A 26,344-nucleotide genomic window follows, 5' to 3' on the forward strand; every position below is an offset into this window, starting at 1 on the left:
TTCAACACTTTATTGTCATGGGGTTAAACAAAGGTAACCAAGTTAGTCACTGAATTAGCCTTCACTGCTAGTGGCTGGATTTATGCAGTTGTTTTGGCAGCATTCCAGATGACATATCCCATTGCCTTCTTCTGTTGTGTTGTTCTGACTAGCTACCAACCTTGGATATGGATTCCATGTGGTCCTCCTGCCCTCCAACTTAGGCTGACCCTGCTTAGCTTTTGATATCAACCAAGGTCAGCTAGTATTAGCTAAGGCCAAATCATATCAGACCAGTACAGGTAGTCCTTGACTTACGACCTCAATTGAGCCCAAAGCTTCTGTTGCTAAGTGAGACATTTGTTAAGTGAGTTTGGCCTCATTTTATGATTTTCCTTAACACAGTTGTTAAGTGAATCACTGCAGTTGTAAAATTAGTAATTGTCCCAAAATTTACCCAGTCTTAAAGGAGAAGTAGAAATCATAGTGGCTTGCTTTTTAGCCCAATACTTTAGCTCTCCCCAAAATTGGGTTTTAACTCCTCTGTTGCTTTATATAACAGCTCATTTCATTAACTGACCTTGAGGAAATGCTCTGTAATTTTTTGGTTTGACATCAGCCCAGGTTGCTGTTATTCAAGGAAAGTGAGCCCTGATTATAATAGGGCATTGCCCTTGCCATAAACTTTTTGTCTTCTCTGTATATAGGTTATATTGGGGACCCTATTTCAGATGAGAAGCACCACTCTTAATCTGAGTTTGGTCTTAATTCCACATGCATATTTTGTTTCTATGATAGATAATGGCTTGGAGCAACAACTCACTTTATTTTTGATTGCTTGTTGCAAATTGCACAAGGTAAAGATAATAAACAGATAGATACAGAAAATAGATGTTCATGAATATTTTGTATGCCAAGTATGATCTAGCATTGAGTTTTGACTTTTTTTGAAAAAAATGCATGATAATGAAGTTGCAATCTTGGTGATCTCTTGGATAGTAACGTATTTCCACATTGCTTGAATGTATGTTTCAGAGTGTATAATGAACAAAAAACCTATCCATGTTCTTCTGACTATTTTACAATTTATTTTGTGAAACTAATCTGAAACAGGGACCTATCTGCATAGAAAACTGAGAGAATGGGCAATATAAAGACCTGTAAGAGATTTCATTAAACAGAATTGCAAAAACAGCAGAGCAAAAGAATGTTATTTTATTGGTTTTAGAAGCCCCCCCCCCCAAAAAAAAAAATTCCCTTTCCTTGATAGCAAGTGGCTGAACCTAATGAACCTTCAATCAAAGGTAAAGAAAATTGTGAACTCAAGTCAACAAAGGCTGTTATACACTTAACAATAGAAATATTTTTTGTGTGATAAGCAGAGACAAAAACAATGCAATTCCTTTAAAAAAATAATTGGCTGAATGAAATTCATTTATTAGAACTTGTACACATACCCCATGTAATCTATAAGTAAAATACTTATAAAGACACTTGGTCAAAAGCAGTATAGAGTAATATACTCTGCACTAAGTAAAAACATATAGACAGGGCTTTTTCCTGATTTGCTTCCGAAACACCAGAAATACATTTCATTTACATTAAAAACAGGTTGTCTACTAGTCAGGATCCTAGGGAATATATATATTTGTAAACAAGCCAATCTAATTCTTACATTCTGGAATAAGAGATGGAGGAATCCTTCATAAGTCTTCCTACTGTGAAGTCTGGGACATCAACATTACATACTGAAAGGTTTTGTGATTGTGTGAGAAGTGAGGCTGCCTGCAAAATGGTCAGAATCTGGGCCGCTGGTGTCCTGTCTCTTTAAGACCTGTCAATAGCCAGCTCAACAATATCTGGCTGGGTGTGGTGGTATTGGACTTATGGTGTTAGTCTGGGAGTTTGAAAGAAGGTGGTTTGTGTTTGTTCAGGAAATTCACAATGTCTCAATCCACCTAAGGCAAATTTACTTATTGTTCTCCAGAGCAGTAGTCGAATAGGTAAAAAGTGGTATAGTAAACTGTGACTACCAATCTTTGAATACCTGTGAGAGTGTTACCTAGAGACCAGGTATGCTTGTCTTGGTTCTCTTGGGTTTTGGAGTCCACTAACCTGAGAATATGTAAAAGAACTCTGAACAGGAATATCTCTCGCTTCTTCTTCAGTGTATAGTATCTTTTTGTATATCTATATATCTTCATTTTCAGAAAATGAAAATAAATTGAGCTCAATTTTTGTTAGTAAATGAATGGTATAGTTGTCAACAATATAGAAGAGATTTGCCATTGGATACCTTAGGCATTTTTTTAAAAAAAATAAAAAAAATCTTATCTCTGAAATTTTGTGGTAGTCCAAGGGGTCTACTTACAAAGTCCAACCATGCTTACTCAACCCCATAGGATTGACCAAATAATAATCTCAGTTAAACCACAGCTTAGATCTATTCTGCTTTCTTACCCTTGTGTCTGTACAACGGTTGCACCCAAACATGGTGGTCATTGAAACATCCAGTTACTTCTGTTTTCCTTTCAAATCATCAAACACAAATTCTCTTTATTTCAGGAAGCAAGACATACCGTTTTAATAGTTCTAATAATCTCATGAGTGTCATAGGCTTCATTTTGCTATAACTCAAAGGGGAAAGTTTGAATTATCCTTTAAATTATCACAGGGGCTAAAACTGGCAGAATATGCCATTTAGAAATGCTTTCTAATATCAGCCGTAACAACTTTCAGCAACATTTTGAAGGGAGAGGAAAAAAATGAGGTTGTGTGCAAACAATATTTCACTAAAAAGAAAAGCATTTTCATTACCCTACAATTCCAGTTCCAAGGCCGTGTCTCTCTAAGTCAGGATTGATAATCTCATTTGGTTTATATTCAATTGTTAAATGAGTATAATCAAAGGTACTAGGAAAAAAACATGGTGTTGATTTCTGAATTATATGGCAAATATTTCATTGTAATTGCCGCATGTAACTAGATTTTAGATAGCTTTTCTTACTACGCTGGCTGGATATTTATTCTAGAGATTTGGAATGAATGCGGTAACATTTCTCTTATAATGGGCAACAATGGATTTTTTAACACTTGTAAAATATGTTTTCTGCCCTTAAGCATCTGTTTAATGATGGTGGTTTGTGTTTCAGAATATAACTGAGGTCACCATATCATAAGTAAAATGTTTTCCCCCTATGTTAGCTAAATCAGATTGACTGATTATGTGCCATCAGGTCTGATCTAACTCTTAGCAATCACATAAACTGCCCTAAATCAGGCCCTTCAATTCAAGTCATAATGCACCATTACTAATTTAATCCACATCTGCATTGCTGCTTGTTATCCTATTCTTTTCATTCAACCCACCTTTCCAACCAAGTGAACTTCTCATTATGTGCCTTAGCACAATGTGCACAAAATGTGATAATCTGAGCCTAGTCATTTGTACCTTGAGTCACAATTCTGAATTGATTTGTTCTATGATCTATTTGTTAGATTTCTTGGCTATCTGTGATATTTTCCAAAGTTCAAAAGCATTATAGAATATCATATAGTTTCCGTAGAGGGGAATATCATTGCTTGCACAATTCTGATCTTTTGAGTAAGCTACCTATCTTCATTTCTACCCTACCAATTGCTAATCTGTGGCATATTTTTTAAATCCCAGTTCCTTCACTAATGATCCCAAAGGTGCTTTTTCAGGAGGCAACTGGACTTTCTTGTTTTTTGTTTTGAAGGTGTTGCAGTTCTCATCCAAGAAGTTTCTTCAGCTCTGACAGGATAATGGGGAATGGAAGAATCTATCCTGTCGGAGCTGAATAAACTTCTTAGATGAGAAGCGAAATGTCTTCAGAAAAAAAAACAAGAAAGTCCAGTTGCCTCCTGAAAAAGCATCTTTGTGACGACCATGACCTGAATGACTGAGAATCTCTGCAGACTTCACTAGTGATAGTAACTTCAATATCTCTATAGACAATTCTAAGGTTGGTTGCTATGCTTGTTGTCAATAGTTTGTCTTCTTCTATATATTTAATCTTAGTCTCATTTTTATTGTTCTCATTAACTTCCATTATTAGAGCTTGCAGAAATTTGCATTTCCAGAAATAGAAGTGTCATAGTACATATTACTAATGTTTCTTCCTCCAGTTTTAAATCCATGCTTCCTAGATCCAGCATCTTGCAATATATATATATATTTATAATTTGAATAAAAAAGGAGAGATGGATGTACAATCAGGACCTAAAGTCACTCCAAACAATGAGATGAGGGGTATGCAAATTTAATAAATAAATTTAATAATAATAATAATAATAATAATAATAATAATAATAATAATAATATACATAGCTTTAACTTACTCCTATACCAACCTGGAGCCAATCTGGGATTTTAATTTTTCTAAGCATATTCTGCAACTTCACATCTTCAACAAAATCAAGGCCTTTCTGTAGTTGATGCAGCACAATATTGACTTTTTTTTTTTGTATTTTCTGGTTTTTTTTCTATCATGCATCAGCAATAATATATATTGTTTCTTGACCCTTTTCAATTTTTTAAAACAATTTAAATATCTGTCATCTCACTCTCCATGAAGTCTAATCTGCTGCAACCTTCTTTGGAAATAGATAACATGTGGATTAATAATATCTTATAATACTTTGCGCTCTCTATGAAGTCTTTCTTTGGTATTGGTATTTATGCTGATTTCTTTTAATCTCAGTATTTGATTAGAAGCTTTATTAATTGGTTGTCATAATTAAATAGTTATTCATCAGTTCCTGTAGCCTTCCATCTTTGTAGTTCTGAGATGACTTAATCTTCTAGTACTTGAGAGTCTTGCAAATAGGGGATATCTTAAAAGATATTTTAGATGTAGACATCTCTACCATAAACAACTTTCATATACTCCTTCCATCTTCATTTGATGTTCTTGAAATCAGTTACTATCTATGTATTAGCATTGATTCATGATTGGAGCAACTTTGGAGATATATTTGGAAGACTTTCCTTCCATTTCAGTGTCTTTACAGATGTTGGAATATTGTTCCTTTTCTCTTATAACACATCTTAAAAATGCTTTATTATATTTTTCCCTGCAGCCTTTATTATATTTTTCCATGCAGGTTCTCCTCTCTTCTTGGCAATTTCCACCATCTATGCTGACAACCAGTTTCTGTTTTCTGCTTCTTGGGTTTTGACTCCTTTCATATTTGTCCTTAAGAATTATATTATTTCATCCCATAGGTTTCTTTTCTTGTTTCCTTATCAGTGAGGTAAATAATTCAAAATAATTCTTAACATTCTCCTCCAAAATAGAGGATACATGCTCAAGATCATATTGTGGATACTGGTTGCTTTTGTCATTCTGCTTTAGCTTGATGTGGGAACTGAGCATAAACAGCTTATTATTTAAAATATTAATATCTTCCAATTCAATGGCTATCTGCTTGGGAAAATACCAGAGTATTTCAACTTTGATAAATATTTTTTTTAAAAGAGATTGATTTTTCACTCAGTGTTACAGTATGTTCCACAAATCTCTGTCTTCAAGCCCTTGCTTGTGGAATTAAAGTCCAATTAAAAGTCAGTGGAGTTGTTTTCTAAGTCAGGGGTGCAAAAAGTCTAGACTGAAGTCCAACATCCCTTCGGTGATGCCTAAAATTCCTAATTAGGCAGAACCACATTATTTGACCTCCATTTCCTCAAAGAAAATTTTTAAAGAATGTTGGGATTCAGCAATGAAGATACTGAAATAGGCTCAGGAGACCTGGATTCCAATCCAAACACACCTGTGAAGCTCACTAGATGGCTTTGGTTCAGTTGCTTCCTTTCTCAGTCCCGCCAACCTCATAGGGTTCCTGTTGTGAAAAATAGAATGGATAGGGGCAGGGGTGGGAAGCTACCAGTTCTGCCTGGCTCCATAGAACTGGTAGCTCTGAAGAGCAGCAGACACTGAACCGGTTCTGTATTCACTGTTGTTTGGCCCACCCACCTACCCGGGCTCTTACCTGTCCTTTATTTCCTGCTTTTTCAACCTCAGCTGCTTTGCGCAGCACAGCTGAGGTAGAAAAAGCAGGGGAAAAAAGGCTTTTCAAACTCTGTGCACCTGCACGCAGTGCTTTTCAGCTGTCTGGGAGGCACAGCTTAAGGGTAGTTACACGCATGCACAGCGTGTGTCTAGCACACGTGTGTACGAAGCACGCATGTGTGTGCAAAGCATAGTCACCGAACCGGTAGTAACACCAGTTGAATCCCACCCCTGGATAGGGGGGGGGGGGAAGGGAGGATAGAAGAATTGATTCCAAATTTGGAGGGAAAAAAATCTGTCCTTTTTCCTCTATCTAAATCACATTATCCAAGATTGAAGAACTGAATCTTGACTGATAATAGTTTTACGATATGGAAAACTTCGTAACAGTGAGAACAATTGACCAGTGGAATAGGTTGGCTTCAGAAGTTGTGGGTGCTTCATCACTGGAGCTTTTTAAGAAAAGACTGGACAGCCACTTGTCTAAATGGTATAGGGTCAACTGCCTGAGAAGGGGGTGAGACTAGAAGACCTCCAAAGTCCCTTCCAGCTCTATTCTGATTGATTGATTGACTAATGAAATCCATAAATTATAAATGTATGATCAGTATGACTTGTTTATAAAAAGAATGACTCTATATACAAAAAAAATTTGTTTATTGCCTACATATTATTTCTTTCTTTCCTTTTATCTAACATTTAACATTATGTTCATGAGAGAATGGATATGAACAATATTAGAAGAATGGTTATATCTGAAGAACAGATAGAAAAATTCATACAAAATATTTAGATTTAGGAAAACCACATATAAAAAGGCATATATCAGGGAAATTGAGTACAAAATGTCTACAAATTTAGTGTACAAAAATTGTACATAACACAGTGCATATACAGTAAATATTATTGCACATTTTAAGTTGCACATATTTTAAAAAAATAAACAGATTCAAATTTCCCCAACTCATGATATCTTAATTTATATCCCGGAAACCCAACATACACAGAGAGACAGAGACAGAGATTGCCGGGGGGGGGAGAAAGAGAGAGAGAAAGAGAGAAAGATGCACACATACACACACAATGTATAAGTGTATAGATGGATAATGGAGAGAGAGAGAGAGAGAGAGAGAGAGAGAGAGAGAGAGAGAGAGAGAAACTTACACTCAATAGATAAACCTACACTGCATGTTTCTAGTTGACATATATTTAAGCTGCCCTATGCTTTCCAGAAATCTACAGATCAAAACTTATTTATCTGCCAATGGTTTGGCTTGTATATTTTAGTACGACTCTTAATTTAAAAAATAAAAATAAAAAATCAATTATTAAATTCCTGCATTCAGCAAAAGAAATAATTTTAAAGCAACACATTTCAATGTGTTGTTCTTTTTCCAAGCAGATTATTATGACATAGTTTAAAAGAGACTTTCAGGTAAACTCAGCTATAGCTATTGGAACCATGGCCCATGTTGCAGTCAAGAGAGAGAATGGCACCTCCCTTTAATACTCAGTTGGGAATCTTCTAAAGAATCTTCTAGATCAGCATTCTGGTTGTGGAATTCTGGGTGTTGAAGTCCTCACATCTTCCACCTACCAAGACTACAGTAGTGGGATTCAATTTTTTTTACTACCGGTTCTGTGGGCATGGCTTGGTGGGCGTGGCAGGGGAAGGATACTGTAAAATCTCCAGTAAGAGGTTGTATTTGCTGGTTCTCTGAACTACTCAAAATTTCTGCTACCGGTTCTCCAGAACTGGTCAGAACCTGCTGAATACTACATCTGGGCAAGAAACACTGGCCTCGATACTAGGCTTAGACTAATTTGAAATCAGTATCCCAGACAGACTTTATGTTTTAAGCAGTATATGCTACAGATGGCAACTGTGTACAACTGGACTACTTCTTGTATACCACTGGAAATGTAGACAACATCCCAGACTAGCAGTCAATCCCTGTTGAGTTGTGTAAAACTCCTGAGTTGTGTATCATAATAAAATGAATCAGTAACCCAGCATTTCAATAAAGCTAAATATTTTTGTATTATATTCCTTTCTTAACAGACGACCCTCATAATGTTGGCAATTTGCTGAAGGTGGCCTATGCTTTACGGGAGAGTGCAGAATTGTTTCAATCAGATGAGATGCGGCCAGCCAATGACCCAAAAGAAAGAGCTCCTGACCGTATCAGGATGTTGAATGACATATTGCAGAGTCTCGAGAAAAACTTCTTAGTTTCAGGTGTTCCACCAGGTTTTTACAGGTAAAAGCAGAACTTCACACCCTTATGTCAACTAGTATAGTCATTTTACTTGTCTTCTGTAGCTGCCTTGCTATGCATCTTGTTATATTATTGTACATATAGTAAAATACCACTGAAGGAAATGCATAACAAAGAAATCCAGCATGTAAATTTGTAACAGTTCAGTAGAACATCATCGTTATTGAGATGTATTGCTACCAAAAAAAAACAAGTGGAAGATTATTTTGGTCTTTTTTGTAGGGGACACACTTTTTAAAAGCAAGCTGTCTATTAGGTTATAGTTGTTAAACATTATTATTATAGACACTACAATGTGAAATCACAGCTATCAGTTCTTTAGCTGGTGTTGCCCTTCATAAGCATCAAGTTCTTCCCCAAAACTAGGACATTGTAATGTATCAGTGGACTATATGTGCAAATCTAACCAATGTAGACTTTTGCAATTGACAGATGGAGATTTTGTCAAAGTGCAGATTTTCTAAGGACTGTCCAAGCTTTTCTGGTATGGCATCCAGTGTGTTGATAACTGCTGGGGACACCACAGCCGGTTTATGCCATAATATTTTGGTTTCAATTTTCAGATCTTGAAACTTTGTGATCTTCAATTTCTTGTCTTTTATTGCCACATCTATTTATCCACATTTTCTTCTTTTTAATCACAGTTATATTTGATGTATGAGCCAAGCTTTTATCAGTTTGCATTCAGAAATCCATATTATTTTAACCCATTTGCAACTACTTTTTCAACCAAACATTCCTGCCTATTGTTCATTTCTAGGACGTTGCAATTTTTGTAGATGTTCCATGAAATCCAGTGTGTATCCAATTTATTATTTTGTTTTTAGTTATTTTCACTTTTACTATCATTGTTTCCTCTTATTATTATTATATTCTAAGAATGGCAGCTCAGATGATAGGGAGGTCTTGGAAGCATCATGAAAGATGATGGTAATGCACTATATTTAAAGAGGGAAAAGGAGACCCCAGAGCTGTTTATGTGGTATATGTCCTCAACCTTTTAAAGCAGCTGCATCTTTTCCAGAATGGTGTATCTGCAATGTCCAAATATATTTATTTGTATTAGAGCCCATAGATGGCCAATTTCTTTACTACAGCAAAGTCATCTACACCATTTAGCCTTCAATCACCTAACATTTTCAGCCAGCATTCATAAGTTCAACTGTGGTGGAATCACCAACTAAAAGACAGAGTAAAAAAATAATGTAGCACCTAAAGCTTCTATTAGGGAGGAAATGACATAGGCTGGATTTGTGAAGACCTTATCTGCCAGTTTATATGGGGATGCAATCAATCTGGCAAGCTTCTTGTAAACAGGTTATCAAAAATAAAGAAATGGCTTATTCATGGCTTATTCTAAGACTCAGTATCTTAGAGCTTTAGAAGTCCCATATCCACAGCAAAAAGCATCTGGCATCTTCTGTTAAAAACTCTGGAGAGAAAAATTCTATAATATCCTGACATGTGTGGATATTCATAAAAGTTGAAACAATGCATTAAACAATAGACTCCATTTGGTTTCTCTTCTTAAGGTGGAAGCATATTGAACCAGCCCCGATTCTTATTTCTGAAAAATATACATTCCATTGAATCCACTGAGAGTTGATTGTTCATCTTCAATATTTTAGATGGCTTCTACCAGTGGTGGGATTCAAACATTTTTACTATTGGTTCTGTGGGCATGGCTTGGTGAGTGTGGCATGGCGTGACTTGGTGGGCATGGCTTGGTGGGCGTGGCAGGGGAGGGATACTGTAAAATCTCCATTTCCATCCCATTCCAGGGGAAGGATACTGCAAAATCCCCATTCCCTCCGCACTCCTGGGGAAGCTTACTGCAAAATCTCATTCCCCACCCCACTAACTTGCTTTCCAGCTCCATTCTGCTGTGCAGGGCAACAAAAGAAGACCCAGCTGATCAGCTGGGACTTGGGAGGCAGAGAATAGATGGGAGCAGGGCCAGTCAGAGGTGGTATTTGCTAGTTCTCAAAACTACTCAAAATTTCTGCTACTGGTTCTCTAGAACTGATCTGAACCTGCTGAATACCACCTCTGGCTTCTACATTTTTAAAAAAATGAATTTCCATATAGAAAGTGAGAAAGAAATAGAAGGGGAGAAAAAAATACTCCCACACTGGAGTCCTTGTTTTGCACTGTGTTTCATTCTGGAGCAGAGATTTATGACTGAGTTATAAACCTCTGAAATAGTGGTTTATAATGGAAATGCTGGCAGACCTTTAACTATAACAGCAAAAATAGTGCTGTAATAAATACAAAGCTTCATTGGTAAACAAAAATTTAGGATGCTGTTTGCAGTCTTGACCTTCAGGCTCCAACTGCGCTTAGATCATTAAGATTCCATAAATACTATAATTTACCGCCTTGTGAAGATCAAATATATTTTCATAATAAAGCACATATTCTTCAAAGGGTGTGGAACTGGTACAATTATTATCTTCTATATAGTCATTGAGGCTTACATTATTCAGTTTAGTCATTGTACTTGACAAAAGTACAGGGATTACTCACAGATGCTATCAGCCATCAACATTGTGTATTCACAGTTTTAATTCTTGGAAGATATTTGAGGGATGCAAAGGAAGGGGGAAGGGAAAGGCAAGACAAGAAGCAATGGATGGAAACTAACCAAACAACCTACAACTAAGGAAAAATTAAAATAATCAGTGGAACAGCTTCAGAAGTTGTGGGTGCTCCATCGCTGGAGGCTTTTAAGAAGAGATTTGTCTGAAATGGTATTGGGTCTCCTATTCGAGCAGGGGGTTGGACTTGAGGTCCCTTCCAAGTCATGATGAAAAAGATGAAGAAGATGAAGAAGAAGAGGAGGAGGAGGAAGAAGAAGGGAGGAGAAAGAGGAGAAGGAGGAGAAGAAGGAAGAGGAGGAGAAAAGAAGAGGAGGAGGAGGAGGAGGAGGAAGAAGAAGAAGAAGAAGAAGAGGACCTAGAAGATGTACTCATATAACGTACTAAGTTGGGTTAATGTTAATGTTGGTTTGATTTTATACAGCTTAGTATGCTGTGAGAATCCACACTCTTCGATTGAAGAGTTTGGGTTCTCACAGTATATTAGAGCTATAAAAAGCCAAACCAACATTAATACTAACCCAACTTAGTACATTGTATAAGTACATCTGCTAGGTCTTACACTGACTTAGTTAAGAGAATTGTCCGAACCCAACCATTTCTTGTTTTGAATTTGTATGCCTTACTTTGTGGTCTCCCAAGCTGTCTTTTTCAACTGATCCAGTGAATGCCAGCTACCACTGAGCAAAACTATAATGAAAGCTTGAAATTCAAATTCAAAAACTACACATGGCATTATTCTTAGCAACAAACCAAGAAGTGATAACCATAACTGTATGTATTATTGCAACTCTTTATACTTCATTATGTCTTTGATATACGCATTCAGTAGCTCCAGAGTGTAAAATTACAACACTAATATCACATTTTTCATGAAATTCAGTACATTGTGTTCTGTGACTACAAGAATACTTGAAAAAGCTATTAATAAGAAATGGAATGGTGAAGGAGATCTTGTTTAAAATATTACTGGCTGTTCTCAAAAGTGTGTTTGAACTATAGCAAAATTATGAAGTGTAAATAGTAAACATCACTCTCTTGTCTGCAGCCAAGCAACAGAATAGAATAGAACAGAACAGAACAGATCAGATCAGAACAGAACAGAACAGAATGGAATAGAATAGAATACTTTATTGGCCAAGTGTGATTGGACACACAAGGAATTTGTCTTGGTGTAAATACTCTCAGTGTACATGAAAGAAAAGATACATTCATCAGGAGTCGAGAATCATAAGGTACATTCTGCTCATAATAATACTCAACTTTTAACTGAGAGAAAATTTTCACTAGCAGCTTGCCTGTCCTTTTGTGAGCAAATGCTACTTGTACAAGAAATTCTTCCATGATTCCTGGAATAGAATCTTGCTTTAATAGCAACCAAATGGGAACATTGTAAGTTAAACACCATTTTCTTCTATTTAGCTGGACTCTTTGGATTTTGGGAGATCAATATTGATTGGGGACAGGTAGTCCTGAATTTATGGACTGGAATTTTGGTCACTAAATGAAATGGTCATCACATGACTGGACCTGCTTTGATGACCATTTTTACTGCAGTTGCAAAGAGAATCAACTGGCTTCCCCAATTGACTTGGATTGTTGGAAGCCAGTTGAGAAGGTTATAAATCATGATTATGTGACTGCAAGACATTGCAACCATCATAAATGTGAGCAGATTGCTAAGCACTCAAATTGTGATCACATGACTGGTGGTGTGATAGGCATAACTTCAAGGACTAGTCATAAGTTTTCCAAGGCCATCATAACTTTGACCTGTCATTACATTAATGGCTATAAATTAAGGACTACTTCTATTTGGCAGAAGTTTTGCAAAACTTCCATGCTTGGTATAATCAAGCTTGCTGAACAGAGGAAAAAAGCAAAGTATTAAATAATACAAGATCAAAATCATCTTTGATTCGACAAAAATCACAATGTATAGTTGCTAACAAAGAAGGTCTCATTTAACCATGATCTTGCACCACAGAAGTAGAAGTGGCCTAACTTCTGAAGTCTTCTTCCAGAATTAAACACTGTGGGTGAGATGGTCATTGAGAATGGTTACACAAGGACCTATTACAGCGTTTCTCAGCAATGTTCAATTGTGTGGACTTCAACTTTCAAAATTCCCCAACCAGCAACACTTTACCTATTAGATTGAAATATGTGGGCATAGGAACAAGAAATCATTTGGTAGTATTTGCAGTAGTTGTGATGATTAAGTGCTACTTCTGTGAAGAACTATTAGGAAGAGGTAAAATGGGGGAAATGTGTCTGAACATGGGACCCCATTCCTGACTTAAAATATAATAATATTTGACACTCAATATCTTCAAGAGGAATTTTGGGATTGATCTCAGAAATAGAACTTCCTTCTGAATGTTGAAATTAAACCCATTTTCCAGCAGGTTCTCCCGGTGTGTTTACTGGACTGAAATGAATTGTCATTCCTATTTTGCCTTTAGGATCCATATAACAGATATATTCTGCATCCTCTAAACAAAATATAGTGGAATTTCCTAGATGTTTTATTATCCCCATACTCTTCAATCCTTTCTAACTCATTAATATCCTTCCTAGATTGTATGCTTACTGATTGGAATATGCTAAATGAGCGGTTAGACTCAATAATGTGCATCTACCCCCACCCCCACCCCCGCTGCTTCTGTATCCATTACCAAAGTACTGTCAATAAAATCCTGCAAAAGATTGCCTAGGAAGTGGCTTCTTTGTCCATTCAAAAAGCTATCTCCAAATCCAACCAAGAAAAATACATTTCCCTAACAAACAAAATTACCATTTCTGAAAGCTACTTGCAAAAATAGGTCATTGCATTTTAAATCAGACTTTGCATAAGATAAATTACTTCTAAAAACCTATTTGAGGCAAATATCTGTAATAAGGAATGACATCTGAGTATTTTATGTTAACGATTTGTACCATTGGGAATTTATGCTAAAATTGTGTATAGTGGAAGTTTCTTGGAAAAGCAACCTATGCTGAAAGCTGCAGATAGAAACAGGTATAGATTTTTTAATGGATTGTATTTTTTAAGCAAGACATTAATTAAATTAATATGGAACACTAATCAAATCATGTTGAATATATATCTATAACTACATATCTACATGGGATATCTGCATTGATAAGCAAATAGTTCTTTCATTTATTTTTGAGATTTTTTCCCCCTGCTAATATGAATTATAAAAATCTTGTTACTAATATAAAATAGCAATGGTGCAAAACTAAATATAGGCATCCAGATGAAACAGTCTCACATAGATCTGTAGCAAAGCAGCTGATTCAGTAACAGCTAAGTATAGTAGAATCAATGAATTCTACATAGTATTAATGAGTATTCTATTGGTGCCATCGTTCAACCAATTGTGAGTTCGTCTAACAGTAAAATCATCTAGAAGTAAAATCATGTAGACCAGTGTTTCTCAGCAACTTTTAGAAGGTGAATTCAGTTCCCAGAATTCCCTAGAAAGATCAGAAATACTGATATAGACCATATTTCGTATATTTATTTATTTACTTTTATAATGCTTTTTCACATTTACATATCTCATTCTCATCTTTAACAACACTCATCATTGCTACACATACAGATGTCCATACATTTATATACATTTTTCTTATATCTACGATTCGTAATCCTACTATTCAACTATTCATACCAATTATCCCAGACTGCATCGTACTCTGACTCTGATTTCACTGTGTTGGCTTTTACTGAACATTTTGCTGAGATCTAGGTATACTACATATAGGGCATTTCCCTTCTTTAGTAGGCTAGTAACTTTCCCAAAGAGAGTTAATTTGATCTGATTTGTCTGCATTTAATTCACACTGGCTCCTTGAAGTATGTACGTAAATATCTTTTGCTCTCTTCTAAGGACATCATTACTTGTCCAGGAGTTCTCCAAAATAACTAAGAATGGTTCTGTTCTGTGGTTCTGTGACCATCTCTGCTAATTCTTACAGTACTCTAACAATTCATCTGGCCTTGGAGAGTTAAATTTGTTTAACTTAGCTAAGTTATCTGTTATTCTTTATCTATCTATCTTAAGCTTCAATTAAGAGGTGGTATTCAGTAAATTCTGACCAGTTCTGGAGAACCGGTAGCAGAAATTTTGAGTAGTTTGGAGAACTGGTAGTAGAAATTTTGAGTAGTTCAGAATATCACCTCTGACTGGCACTGCCCCCATCTATTTTCTGCCTCCCATGTCCCAGCTGATTGGCTGGGTCTTTTTTAGTTGCCCTGCACAGAACAATGGAGCTGGAAATCAGGTTAGTGGGGTGGGAAGAGAATGGAAATTTTACAGTATCCTTCCCCTGCCACGCCCACCAAGCCATGCCCACAGAACCGGTAGTTAAAAAAAATAATCCCACCAAATTTTTTTGAATCTGTTCCCTCCTGATTAGTAGAGTTCTACTAATAGCATATTCAATCTAGGAGATTAAAAATAGGGGTATTTGTCCTGTGAAACAGCTTCCATATAATGGAGACAAAACCTGGCTGGGAGAAAGAACATTAGGGTGATGTTAAATTTAGGATCTAGCCCAGCTAATTGATGCCAGGGTTAGATAATTTGTTGTGCTTGGTTGTATTTAACTCTGCTTTCTTCTAACATGTACTTGGGATCATTTGCAGCAGCGTAGCAAGTTTCAAGTATTCTATTATCAGGTCAACACTTTCTTCTTGTAATGGCTTGTACTCTGTTTGGCTTTCCTTTCGTTTCTAACATTCATTAAAATCCATTCCTCTAAAGCCCAGTATAAAGGCCTCATCACCTGAGTACCTCATCACCTGGTTATTATAAGTTCAAGGATAACATGATTGCTTTTCCCCAGCTTCTGGTCACTTTCATTTCTTCAGTGATTTTACTCTATTTGTGAAAACTGTATCCAGGTAGCAGAACCCTTGTTCTTTTCTTCTATTTTCTGACTAAGTCATTATTACTCTTGTTTCTTTTTCTTCTGATCCAAACATTTTCAGCAGGATTTCTGTTGAGGTAATTCCCCGTTAGAAGAATGAGAGCATACAGGGAGACGTATCTGAGAGTAGTGTTTGAATAATACACACACAGCACACAGATACACTGTACATTAAATGTAGGTTTTTACTTCCAGAAAGGTTTAAAGCAAAGTTAAAAACAAGCAGTCCAAAGTCATTCACAGGTAAAATCAGTCAGTTTCTATCCAGGATAATCCAATAACAAAGTCCAGTGTCAAAAACAGTTCAGTATCAGACTTACATCAAATCCATGAATTAGGAAAAATGGAGGAATGACAAAACTCTCCAACAGAAGGAAACAGAGACTCACTGAGACTTCTTCTCAGACTAAGACTAAACAACCCAGGTTTCTGGCTCCATCTTATGGCCGTTTGAGAAACCACATTCAATTACTTTTTACATTTTCTTAAAGATACAGTATTAAAATGTCTATCCTGGTTTATATATTTCCAACCCAAATAGCTGTTAGGTGACTTATATTCCGAACATTCTCCCCTTTTGGGTAGGACAATACATACAACCTTACATTCTAAGTCCATAATCTTCACAGCAACCCTCATGCTTTATAGAGCCTTGGGCCTTTGTAAAATGATCTGCTATATTGTTTTCTGACATGCAGTATTTTACTTAATCATCTTACTTTGCATACATTGTCTCACATTTAAATATCTTAAATCTGTGTATTTCATTCTTGTTTTAACAGCAATATTTGAAGCCATCTGTATTGCTGATTGGTATAAACAATAGAATCTGTTACATCAATTCCCATATCAATCAATAGTTGCTTATACAAAACTAAATCTGTACATAATAAAGACAAACATGAGAATTCAGCCTCCATTGTTGACAAAGTTAGACGTTTCTTTCTAATAGACCTCCATCCAATCAATGCTTTTCCCAATAATACTACAGTACCCGATGTAGATTTTCGTGTATTTAAGTTTGTAGCAAAACTTGCATCAGCATATGCAGTTAAATTCAGTTCATCCTTAGGCTCCAAATACAATGCATAATGCATTGTTTGTTTCAGATATCTTAACACACATTTAGCAGCTTGCCAGTGCCTTTCAGTTGGCTCAGCATTAAATCTTGCTAATTGATTAACACAGTATGCAATATCGCCTTGACCAATTACTGAGAAAGATAAACTACCAATCAAAGACTGGTAAATGTTCTTATCAAAAATAGGACTTTGAACATCACTATGGCTAAACTCCTGGCTCATTGGTATCTTAGCCGGCTTACAAAGTTCCATTTTAAAACCTTTTAGTAATTGGTTGATTTTATCCGCCTGTGAGATTGACTCAAAGTGTCCATGTAGTTCATTGGCCAACAGTAAAGAGATGTCTAATTACAGTGAGATTTTCCAGGATTTTTGTTGAAATCCTAATCTAGCCAACTGCTTTGGTATTGTTAGGTCATCTGGTAGTCTATCATCCCTAAATGCTGGTCTCCTTACCTTTTGGAGATCATCCAAAGTCATCTTAGCAATACACAGTACAGCTCCACCACCCTTTATGCTGGGCCTATTTCTTTGGAATCTTCTAAAGGAGACTCCATCATCACCATCCCATCCTATCCCATAAAGTTTTAGTTGTTTTTATCACATTATACTTATCATTCTGTGAGAAACATGGAGAACTAAAGATCCCATTTTCCATACTATGCATAAGTGTAGAAATATCTGAAATTTGGAGAGTAATTTCCAGGATAACTCTTTATCCAAGTGTCTTCTTTCTCCTTTTGTGTTGTGCTTACTTGGCTCTAGACCTTGGCTGCATATTCAGTTCTGAGCTATCCTTTATTCTGATGTAATACCTCCTGATAAATCTGGCAAGGTATGCACCAAACACTGACTTTCTAGCCTTCATTCATGATAGCCTTCCAGAGTCTGCAGCCTAAAACTACATGGGTGGCAATTTTAGATATTTTCTGAAGAAATATTGCAGGCATTTTGGTTGGTTTAATTTCTTCTGGCAAACGTTATGGAAACACTGAGGAATTTCAACTTGAGAATTTAATTGTTTAAGCATCAATTTGCTAGTTCAGATAGCTAACCCTTTCTGCCAGGATGTTGACTGCTTGAAAATCAATAGTTTAAAAATACTTATAACTTCAGGGTCTCCAAATAACTCATTTGACCTGAAAGACAATATTTCACTGCAAATATTTTAATTACAATAGCTTGATAGAAGTGGTGACATAGAGCTGGTGATATAGAGCTACATTTAAAAACAACCAATAACCAATATCTCAATGATAAGATCAGTAACTACAAACAAGCTTCTGTGAAAAGGTAATTTGTCCACTGTTGCTGATTTTTCCAGTAATATACTGTATATCTGCAGGAAAATACAATATGTGTTCTAGTTAGGACTGAGTCAAAACATCCTCCTGTTTCTCTGCTACTTTCACAGACTCCTACATGAAGATTGTTCTAAGTAATTTGAGTTGAAATGTTTGCCAGATCATCAAAACTTTGTAACTGTCACTTTTTAATTTTGTTTTAATCTGGTTTATAACGCCTGTTTCAATATGATTTTAACTTGTTTTTACCTATAACTTTTATATTTTACTGCTTTATCTGCAAACTACCCATAGGCTGGCAAGTGTGATATTTAATAGAGAAATTAGATGATAGATGGATAGATAGATAGATAGATAGATAGATAGATAGATAGATAGATAGATAGATAGATAGATAGAGCGCTTAGACTTATATAGTGCTTCACAGTGCTTTAAAGCGCTCTCTAAGCGGTTTACAGTATCAACATATTGTCCCAAACAATGGAAGGATGGAAGGCTGAGTCAACATTGAGCTTGTCAGTACTAGTACTGCATTCTAACCACTGTGCCACCACGGTTCTAATAGACCAACTGACCGACCGGCAGGCAGGCAGGCAGGCAGTATGCAGAACATTGTACCTACTTGTAACATCTTAAAGCACCCAAATCTTTGCTTTAGATCACATAGATGTATTTCATAGCCTGCCATGTAATCTCAGGAAAAGATGCAGCTGCTTTAAAGTCTCAAACAAATGTGAAACATTGACACCTCACACAGTCCAAAGCTATGCACAGCCTAACCAATAGCTGCAGCATGGATTGCTTCAGTTTATGACAGCCCAGATTTAAAAAATTTTTTTTTATTAATTTTCAATAAACAAACATACACAAACAAAACACAAAACATGAAAACATAAAACATCTTTTTGGAAAGTAGCTTAGTCCCAGGTTACATCTTTTTGTACAGACATAAATTCAAATTCATGCTCACTTTTATATACCATTTCATATCTTATTTACCATTCTACATTTTTTATATAGCTTCTCCCCTCTTTTCACTCTCTTAATTCTGTTTTATTTATTTCATCTCAATTTAAATCATTATACTTATATCCTTTGTCTGTTCTGTTTCAGCTGTCTATTATCTTTTCTCATTAACACAAAATTTCTCCTGTAATCACTGATTGGAGTATGACGCCTTTATATCTTTCCCCTAAATTTAACACTTAAAATAATACATAATTTTCATTCGGATTCTGCGTAGTACATTCTAAAGCTACGTACTATATTTTAAAATAAGAAAAAATTATAAGTTTATAATAAAAACCCAGATTTTTTTCATTGCTTTTATTTCCACTGTGGCACGATCCCAAACACCAGAAAAACAGTCTGCATTCCTTCCTCACTGAGGATGCTTGTTTATCATTGGAGAATTGAAGTCTAAATGTATATGTAAAATAAATATTTGGTGAACTATTTTTCCAAACTTGAATATTCAAAACTTTGCAATATTTTTAATAGTTTCACTCTTACAGCATTTATTTCGACTTAGCTTTAATAATATTCATTTGTTCTAAATGATTTCAATATGTTTTAATGCATTTAAAATGTGTATTCTTACCTTTTAAAAAACAAAATGATTATTTCAATAATTGAATGTATTTAAGAAATCTATAAGTTATAGTCAAGTGACTTAGAAAAGGAGTGAAATATCAGTTTAAATTAAGCCAGGTTAAAATCCAAGATTGTGGGTCAAACATAGAAATTCTGAGGGAAATGAAAAAGAAGAGCTCAGAATTCACAGAAGTTTTAAACATAATTCAAAGGTTAGAATGATTTTCTCAATATAATTTTTTCCTAGTCTATTATAACCTTTAGAAATAGACACCAAATCTAGGATGTTCATTTCAATAATCTTCTGGCTTTCAAACCTCATCTTCTTTAGTGATTTTTAGACTAAATAAGATCTGTGTTCATTAACTAACAACTGTTTAGAATTTATCAATATAGCACTGTCAGAGATTCCTCCCTCCCCCTGAGGTGATCCTGATATTTGAATGAGAAAGTAGAAGATCCAGAATATCAATGGGAATTTTAAAAGCCAGTTTGGTCTAGGGGTTAAGACACTAGACGAGAAAGCATGAAATGGCGAGTTCAAGTCCCACATTAGCTATGAGGGTCAGCTGGATGACTTCGGGTGGTCAGTCGTTGTCTCTCAACCCAAGTACAGGGTTGTTGTTGTTGGGAAAATAGGAGGAGGAAGGTGTGTTGGATATGCTCACCACCTTGAGTTATTTATGAACATATTAGCAAACAAATAAATAAAATAACTATGCAAAATAAAACCAATTAGTTACCATTACCCTTTGTAATGTACATTTGTGAAGAAAAAACACAAGAAAAAATAATGAAAACACAAAATTAGTTGATGGGCAAGTCTTATCATTTTACAACTGTTCAGAGTCATGATGGCCTCAAAATGGATGTTTTATTGCCCATAAAGCTCTTCCGGCCATTGTAAAATGTCACACTTTCCTGCAGTCACCCAGACTGTATTTTCAAGTGCTTGGCAACCAGATGCTATTTATGACTAGTTGCAGAGTCCCTCAGTAATGTGACTGTGATGGTTTTTGCTGGTTTCCAGAGGGTTTTTTTTGCCAATTTCTAGCCAAAACTGCCCATTTGGAAGATTGGGTTTCTTTAATAATTGCACTGTTCCCTTAGCCACTGTATCATTTGCTTAAAGGCCAGGGTGATTTGCTTAATGGCGACCTTTAAATAGATAAAGTGGGGAAATGGGTCTGGTCACCTGAGTGCCTCAACCTTTCAACTGCAATGATTTATGACTGAATTTCTGAGCCCCATCATGGTCATAAGTTAAGCACTACCTGTAATTCTCTTCACAGATCATTTCATGGCAGTTTTCTAGTCCAGAAATAAGGTAGCTGTTTTTATTTTCCTCATAAACATAATATTTGCCATAAAGAGTGGCATCTTTTTGCTCTCAGCATCTGCTTCAGGCATAAAATTTGGGTTATCGTAACTAAGTTACACACAGCTTTTTTTTTCCTTCCTCAAATTTATTAAGCGAGAGTATGATTCAGCATGATTAGGAATAATGAGGAAAGAGCAAAACCACAGCAGACATTTGTAAGAGCATTATCAAATTAGTCATTATTACTTAGGGGCCTTCTGCTGAATTTGTTTCTGCCAACAGTGATGAATAATAAAATGGAAAATCAAACTGACTTTAAGCACATTCTAATGTTGGCGTTTACATGGAGATTTTGTTGACGAGTTGTCAACCAAATTCAGATTCACAACCGCTGTGAAATGAGGTTTGAAGGCTATGTCTGTTTCTGAGGTTTTGTCTCATGAAATATAAATTAATAATTAATATGTATGAGGAAATGTAAATTGGGATGAGACAATGACCTGATTCCTATTTAAACAGCAGCTTTCTTTAAGTTATGCATCTATTTCTTTATTAAAAAATATTTCTGAGCCAAAATATCATAGGCAACGTACAAAAGTTTGACTACAGCTGCTATTATAAGCCTACAAACACAATATAATAAAACAGGCATAGAATATAATATACAGTCTTTCCCAACAAATCACTTTTGATATGTTTTTGTCTATTACTTCTAAATGCAGTAGACTTTCAGAAGTCAAGCTGAATTATTAAAATGAGAAACTCTCGAAGCCTACAAATAAAATAAATCAAGTTTCATTTAAAGTGAACGGCAAATTGAAAAGAAAATGGCAGACACTGATAGAGTAATACATGTAGGAATCAACCAGTGAATGATGAACAAGAAACAGGAGAACCACCAGTCAGGTCTCTTGGTGTCCATAGTTTGTATTGACCCCTTGCTTGGTCCTTACAATATGGACTGGAATTTTGGAAGTTAGTTTAAGAAGCAGCTGGAAGCCATACAGAATTGCCTTTCATGTTGCTAAATATGGGAAACTATACAACCTTTTAGAATAAATGCATACTACAATGATCCTTCCTCCTCCTCTCTCCATTTCTGAAGATGTTACCATTGCCCTATTTTGAAGTTCAGATGTGAAGGCAATTGCTTATCTAACCAGAAATAATATAAAAATACAATATAAGCAGGTTTGGGGAAGCTCAAAATTTTTCATTATTTTGTAATTAGTCTTAGAGGAAACTCCCAGGCTCAATTGACCAAGAAAAATTGAATATGTCCTGTGAGGGTCAAATATACACTGTCTTTATTCTTTAATGTTTGGGAAGAAGTCCTAGGGAAGAAAGAAGTGGGATGAGAATTTTTGAAAGAGGGCTTTACTAACAAGGAGCAATCCACACAGCAGCTATTTTTTAGATCAAATTCTTTTAGATTTGATTCCAGAAAGTGTTCTGGAGCATGTTAGATGATATCTGTCTGTGCGATTCTACAGTAGCTCCTTTCTGAGATCTTGTGTCTTCTACCCACTCAAAACACCTCTCTGAAATTGCATCTAAAGCTCCACAGAACTACTATTTACAGTATTCATTAGGTTATTAAATATATCCCTTGTATCACTTCCCATATAAAGGCATCGTGGAGTGTTTTATGGTCAAATTATAAAATGCAATAATAAACTTTAATTAATGAAATAAAACATTCATTAAAAGGAAGAGAATGGAAACAATAACAAAACAGAAACCATTCATTCAATATTCATGCAGGAAGGTTTTGGTAAAGTAATAAGACTTCACGATACCTAAATATCAGCCCCATCAGGTTGATTTCCAGGAAGGTTAGAATTAGTTTTATTAGCATTAGCTGGTAGCAACATGTGGCAATCTGATGGTATTGGCTTCCCCCAGAATTATTCTCCAGTGAATCTGGGAGCTGTCTCCCTATTATCTGTTTCTCAGTCCTTTAAAAAAATGTTTCAGCCTCCTTTAGGTAAAGGTAAAGCTTCCCCTCACACATACGTGCTGGTCATTTCTGGCTCTAGGGGGTGGTGCTCATCTCCATTACAAAGCCGAAGAGCCAGCGCTGTCCAAAGACATCTCCATGGTCATGTGGCCAGCATGACTAAACGCCAGTTGTACGGAATGTTGTCACCTTCCCAGCAAAGTGGTCCCTATTTTTCTATTTGCATTTTTACATGCTTTCAAACTGCTAGGTTGGGAGAAGCTGGGATAAGTTATGGGAGCTCACTCTGTTACGCGGTGCTAGGGATTCAAACGGCTTTTTGATCAACAAGCTCAGTGTCTTAGCCACTGAGCCACCACATCCTTTACCTAGGGAGTAATTCTTGCATATTTCTTTCCTCTTCTTTATAATAAAGGATTCCATGGGGCACTTGTGATTTTAGGAAGAAGGAAAGCATTCCAGAGTTGAGGTGTCACCATAGAGAAGGATCTCTGTGAGTAACTGCAAGATAACACTTTGTTAATCTCAGGACTGACCTTCTCTGATGAATTTATCTATCAATCAATTAAATCAGCATCAGGTGACACAGTCACAAACTTATCTTGAAAACTAATTGGCAGCCATTGCAATTGCTTTAGGAAAACCATACATTTATTTTCTTAGTTTTTCACTTCTCTGCATAACTTGTTTTGAGATTTTAGCAGACACTTACTTTCAAGTATGTATTCAAAGTCATAAGGCAGCAGCATCTTTTCCTGTTAGGTTTGTAGGTCAGCAGCTGTTGAAAGGTGACATGTTTTCCTGGCTGCTATACAGGCTAAATTTTTAACAAAAGAAAAAATGGGATTGTGTGCCTCTTGGTAAAGAAAATGGGATTGTGTGCCTCTTGGTAAATCTGTCATTGCAGTGTGGAATTATGACATGAAGTAAAAGAAAGATGAGTGAAGTCAGTGTCATTTTCATTTCATTCCTTCATAAACACATTCTATTTAATTTCCTAATCAGTCTGCATTTTAAAGAACAAAAACACAAAATGCTCAATTTTCTGTAACACACCCATAATTAACACTTTACATGAAAAATGTATTCTTTTTTCAGTCTTGTCTAAATTATGCAGTTTTGTAGACAAACATTCAGCTACAAACAGCACTGCAAACTTCAGACAAGTCCCACACTCTGAAAAATCCCCACATTCCAATCCACAGATTAATCTTGAAAATATGAAATTGTTTGGTTTATTGTGAAATAAAGAAGATTCCAAATTCTCCCCATTCTTAGCCACAAACGTGGCAAAGAAGAAATATATCAATTGTCATGTATGTATGATATAGTCTTCCCTTTGTTCCTGACCTAGGTAGTTGTAGAAATGCTGTCCATATGTTACATTATATACTGTCTGTCTATCTATCTATCTATCTATCTATCTATCTATCTATCTATCTATCTATCTATCTATCTATCTATCTATCTATTCTCCCTCCATCCCTCTCTCCTTCTCTCTCTCTCTCCCTCTTTTTTATTGATCTATCAATCTATCTATGTATCGATTGATCTAGTAAAGGTTTTTCCCTATCTTCCATCATGTCTGACTCTTGAGGCTGGTATTCATCTCCATTTCTTAGCCGAGAGAGTCAGCATTGTCCACAGACATATCTGCAATCATGTGGCCAGCATGACCATGCCATAGCGCAGAGTATGTGGAGAAACATGGAACACTATTACCTTCCCAACAAAATGACATTTATTTATCTACCCCATTTTCATGCTTTCAAACTGCTAGGTATGCAGCTGGAGCAAGATATTAGGTTTCCAGCTGACAAGTTCAGCTTCTTAACTGCTGAGCCAATGCATCTCTGTACATACAGACCACCGCCCCCCCGAGACATATTGAAATACCTATTTCTTCTCTATGTTCTTAACATACAATATGTGATGCTTGAGATTCAGATGTGAAAATATTCTCCATTAAAGAAACTTTATCACTGCCCCAACTATCTGTAGGTAATATAGAAAGCATTGATTGTATAACATTCAATGATAATGATGTTCAAATAGCTTGTTGAATGCTAATAGAAACTTTAAGCAGTCCAATAATCGGAGGGAAAATTTGAAGTTCCAGTAGTGGGATTCCAGTAGTGAGATTCAATTTTTTTTACTACTGGTTCTGTGGGTGTGGCTTGGTAGGCATGGCTTGGTGGGCGTGGCTTGGTGCATGGCAGGGGAATGTGGGATTTGCCGGTTCTCCAAACTACTCAAAATTTCTGCCACTGGTTCTCCAGAACTGACCAGAACCTGCTGAATACCACCTCTGTTCCCTGCCCTGTTCACAGAGCAACTGAAATTGTTCATGCAAATAAGGGTAGAGGTTTGCAATCTCCTTGCTCTTTCTATTTAATAGTTTAATAATCTTTCCTTTCTCCCCAATGACATAAAATGCAAAGAATATGCTAAGAGCCATTAACATAGACATTTTATGCCTAAATACTGGGTTCGAGGTGTATTTATCTCTTAATCAAATCGTAATATTTATTTTTGGTTCCCAACCAACAAACACAAGTGCAAGATTAAAAATATAGATATATTGCTAAGAAAAAATCTTGTAGCTAAGATGCTATAGATGTTATCCATGTTAGGTCTTGAGTTCAATTTCATTTGAAATCGGGCAGGGAGAAGAGCACACCATCATGAATCCTTTAGCCTCATCTACAGGTCTTGGGACTCTTTTGGTCTTTCATATGAGGAGGGAAAAATGAGACAACTCATCACAGCCAACTCACCACAATCAACTCACCACAGTCAACTCACCACAGTCAACTCTCCATGGTCAGTTTGCCATGGCCAATTTGCCGTGGCCAACTCACCCCAGGACTACCTGCTATGGCCAACTCACTACCAGACAATTCACCACAGGACCATTCAACAATTCAATTTAATTATTTAAAATAATTACAAAAATATTTTAATTTTTGTTGTTCACATTTCATTTTGTCCCTCCTTTGGCATCCTTTCTTTAATTCTATTCCACTATTTCTTCAATATCAATGTAACTCTTCTCCTGTGATAAGTTGTCTGGCAGCGAGTTGGCCATGGTAATTTACTCTGTGGTGAGTTGGCCATGATGAGTTGTCATAGATCCTGTGGAGGTATAGTATGAGTGTTATTTTTTAAAGCCAAAAGATACCTTTCATTGTAAAGGTTAACCCAAAGGGTATAGTACTAAATGTGTATCCATGTAGACCAGGGGTATCAAACTGGT

General features: G+C 36.0%; 1 protein-coding gene across 21 annotated transcripts in view; it reads left to right on the plus strand.

Annotated features, from left to right (window-relative positions):
* NAALADL2 (N-acetylated alpha-linked acidic dipeptidase like 2) overlaps positions 1-26,344 on the plus strand; it is a 608,345-nt gene that overhangs the window by 555,511 nt on the left and 26,490 nt on the right. For all 21 annotated transcript variants that reach the window (XM_087933480.1, XM_087933485.1, XM_087933494.1 and 18 more), the window contains one exon: positions 8,074-8,272. In XM_087933480.1, the coding sequence (XP_087789606.1) occupies positions 8,074-8,272 (199 nt within the window). The remainder of the gene's footprint in view (positions 1-8,073; positions 8,273-26,344) is intronic.

This window comes from Pseudonaja textilis, chromosome 4 (genome assembly GCF_049901715.1).
Source record: "Pseudonaja textilis isolate UNSWEBS1 chromosome 4, rPseTex1.2, whole genome shotgun sequence".
Taxonomy (NCBI): Eukaryota; Metazoa; Chordata; class Lepidosauria; order Squamata; family Elapidae; genus Pseudonaja; species Pseudonaja textilis.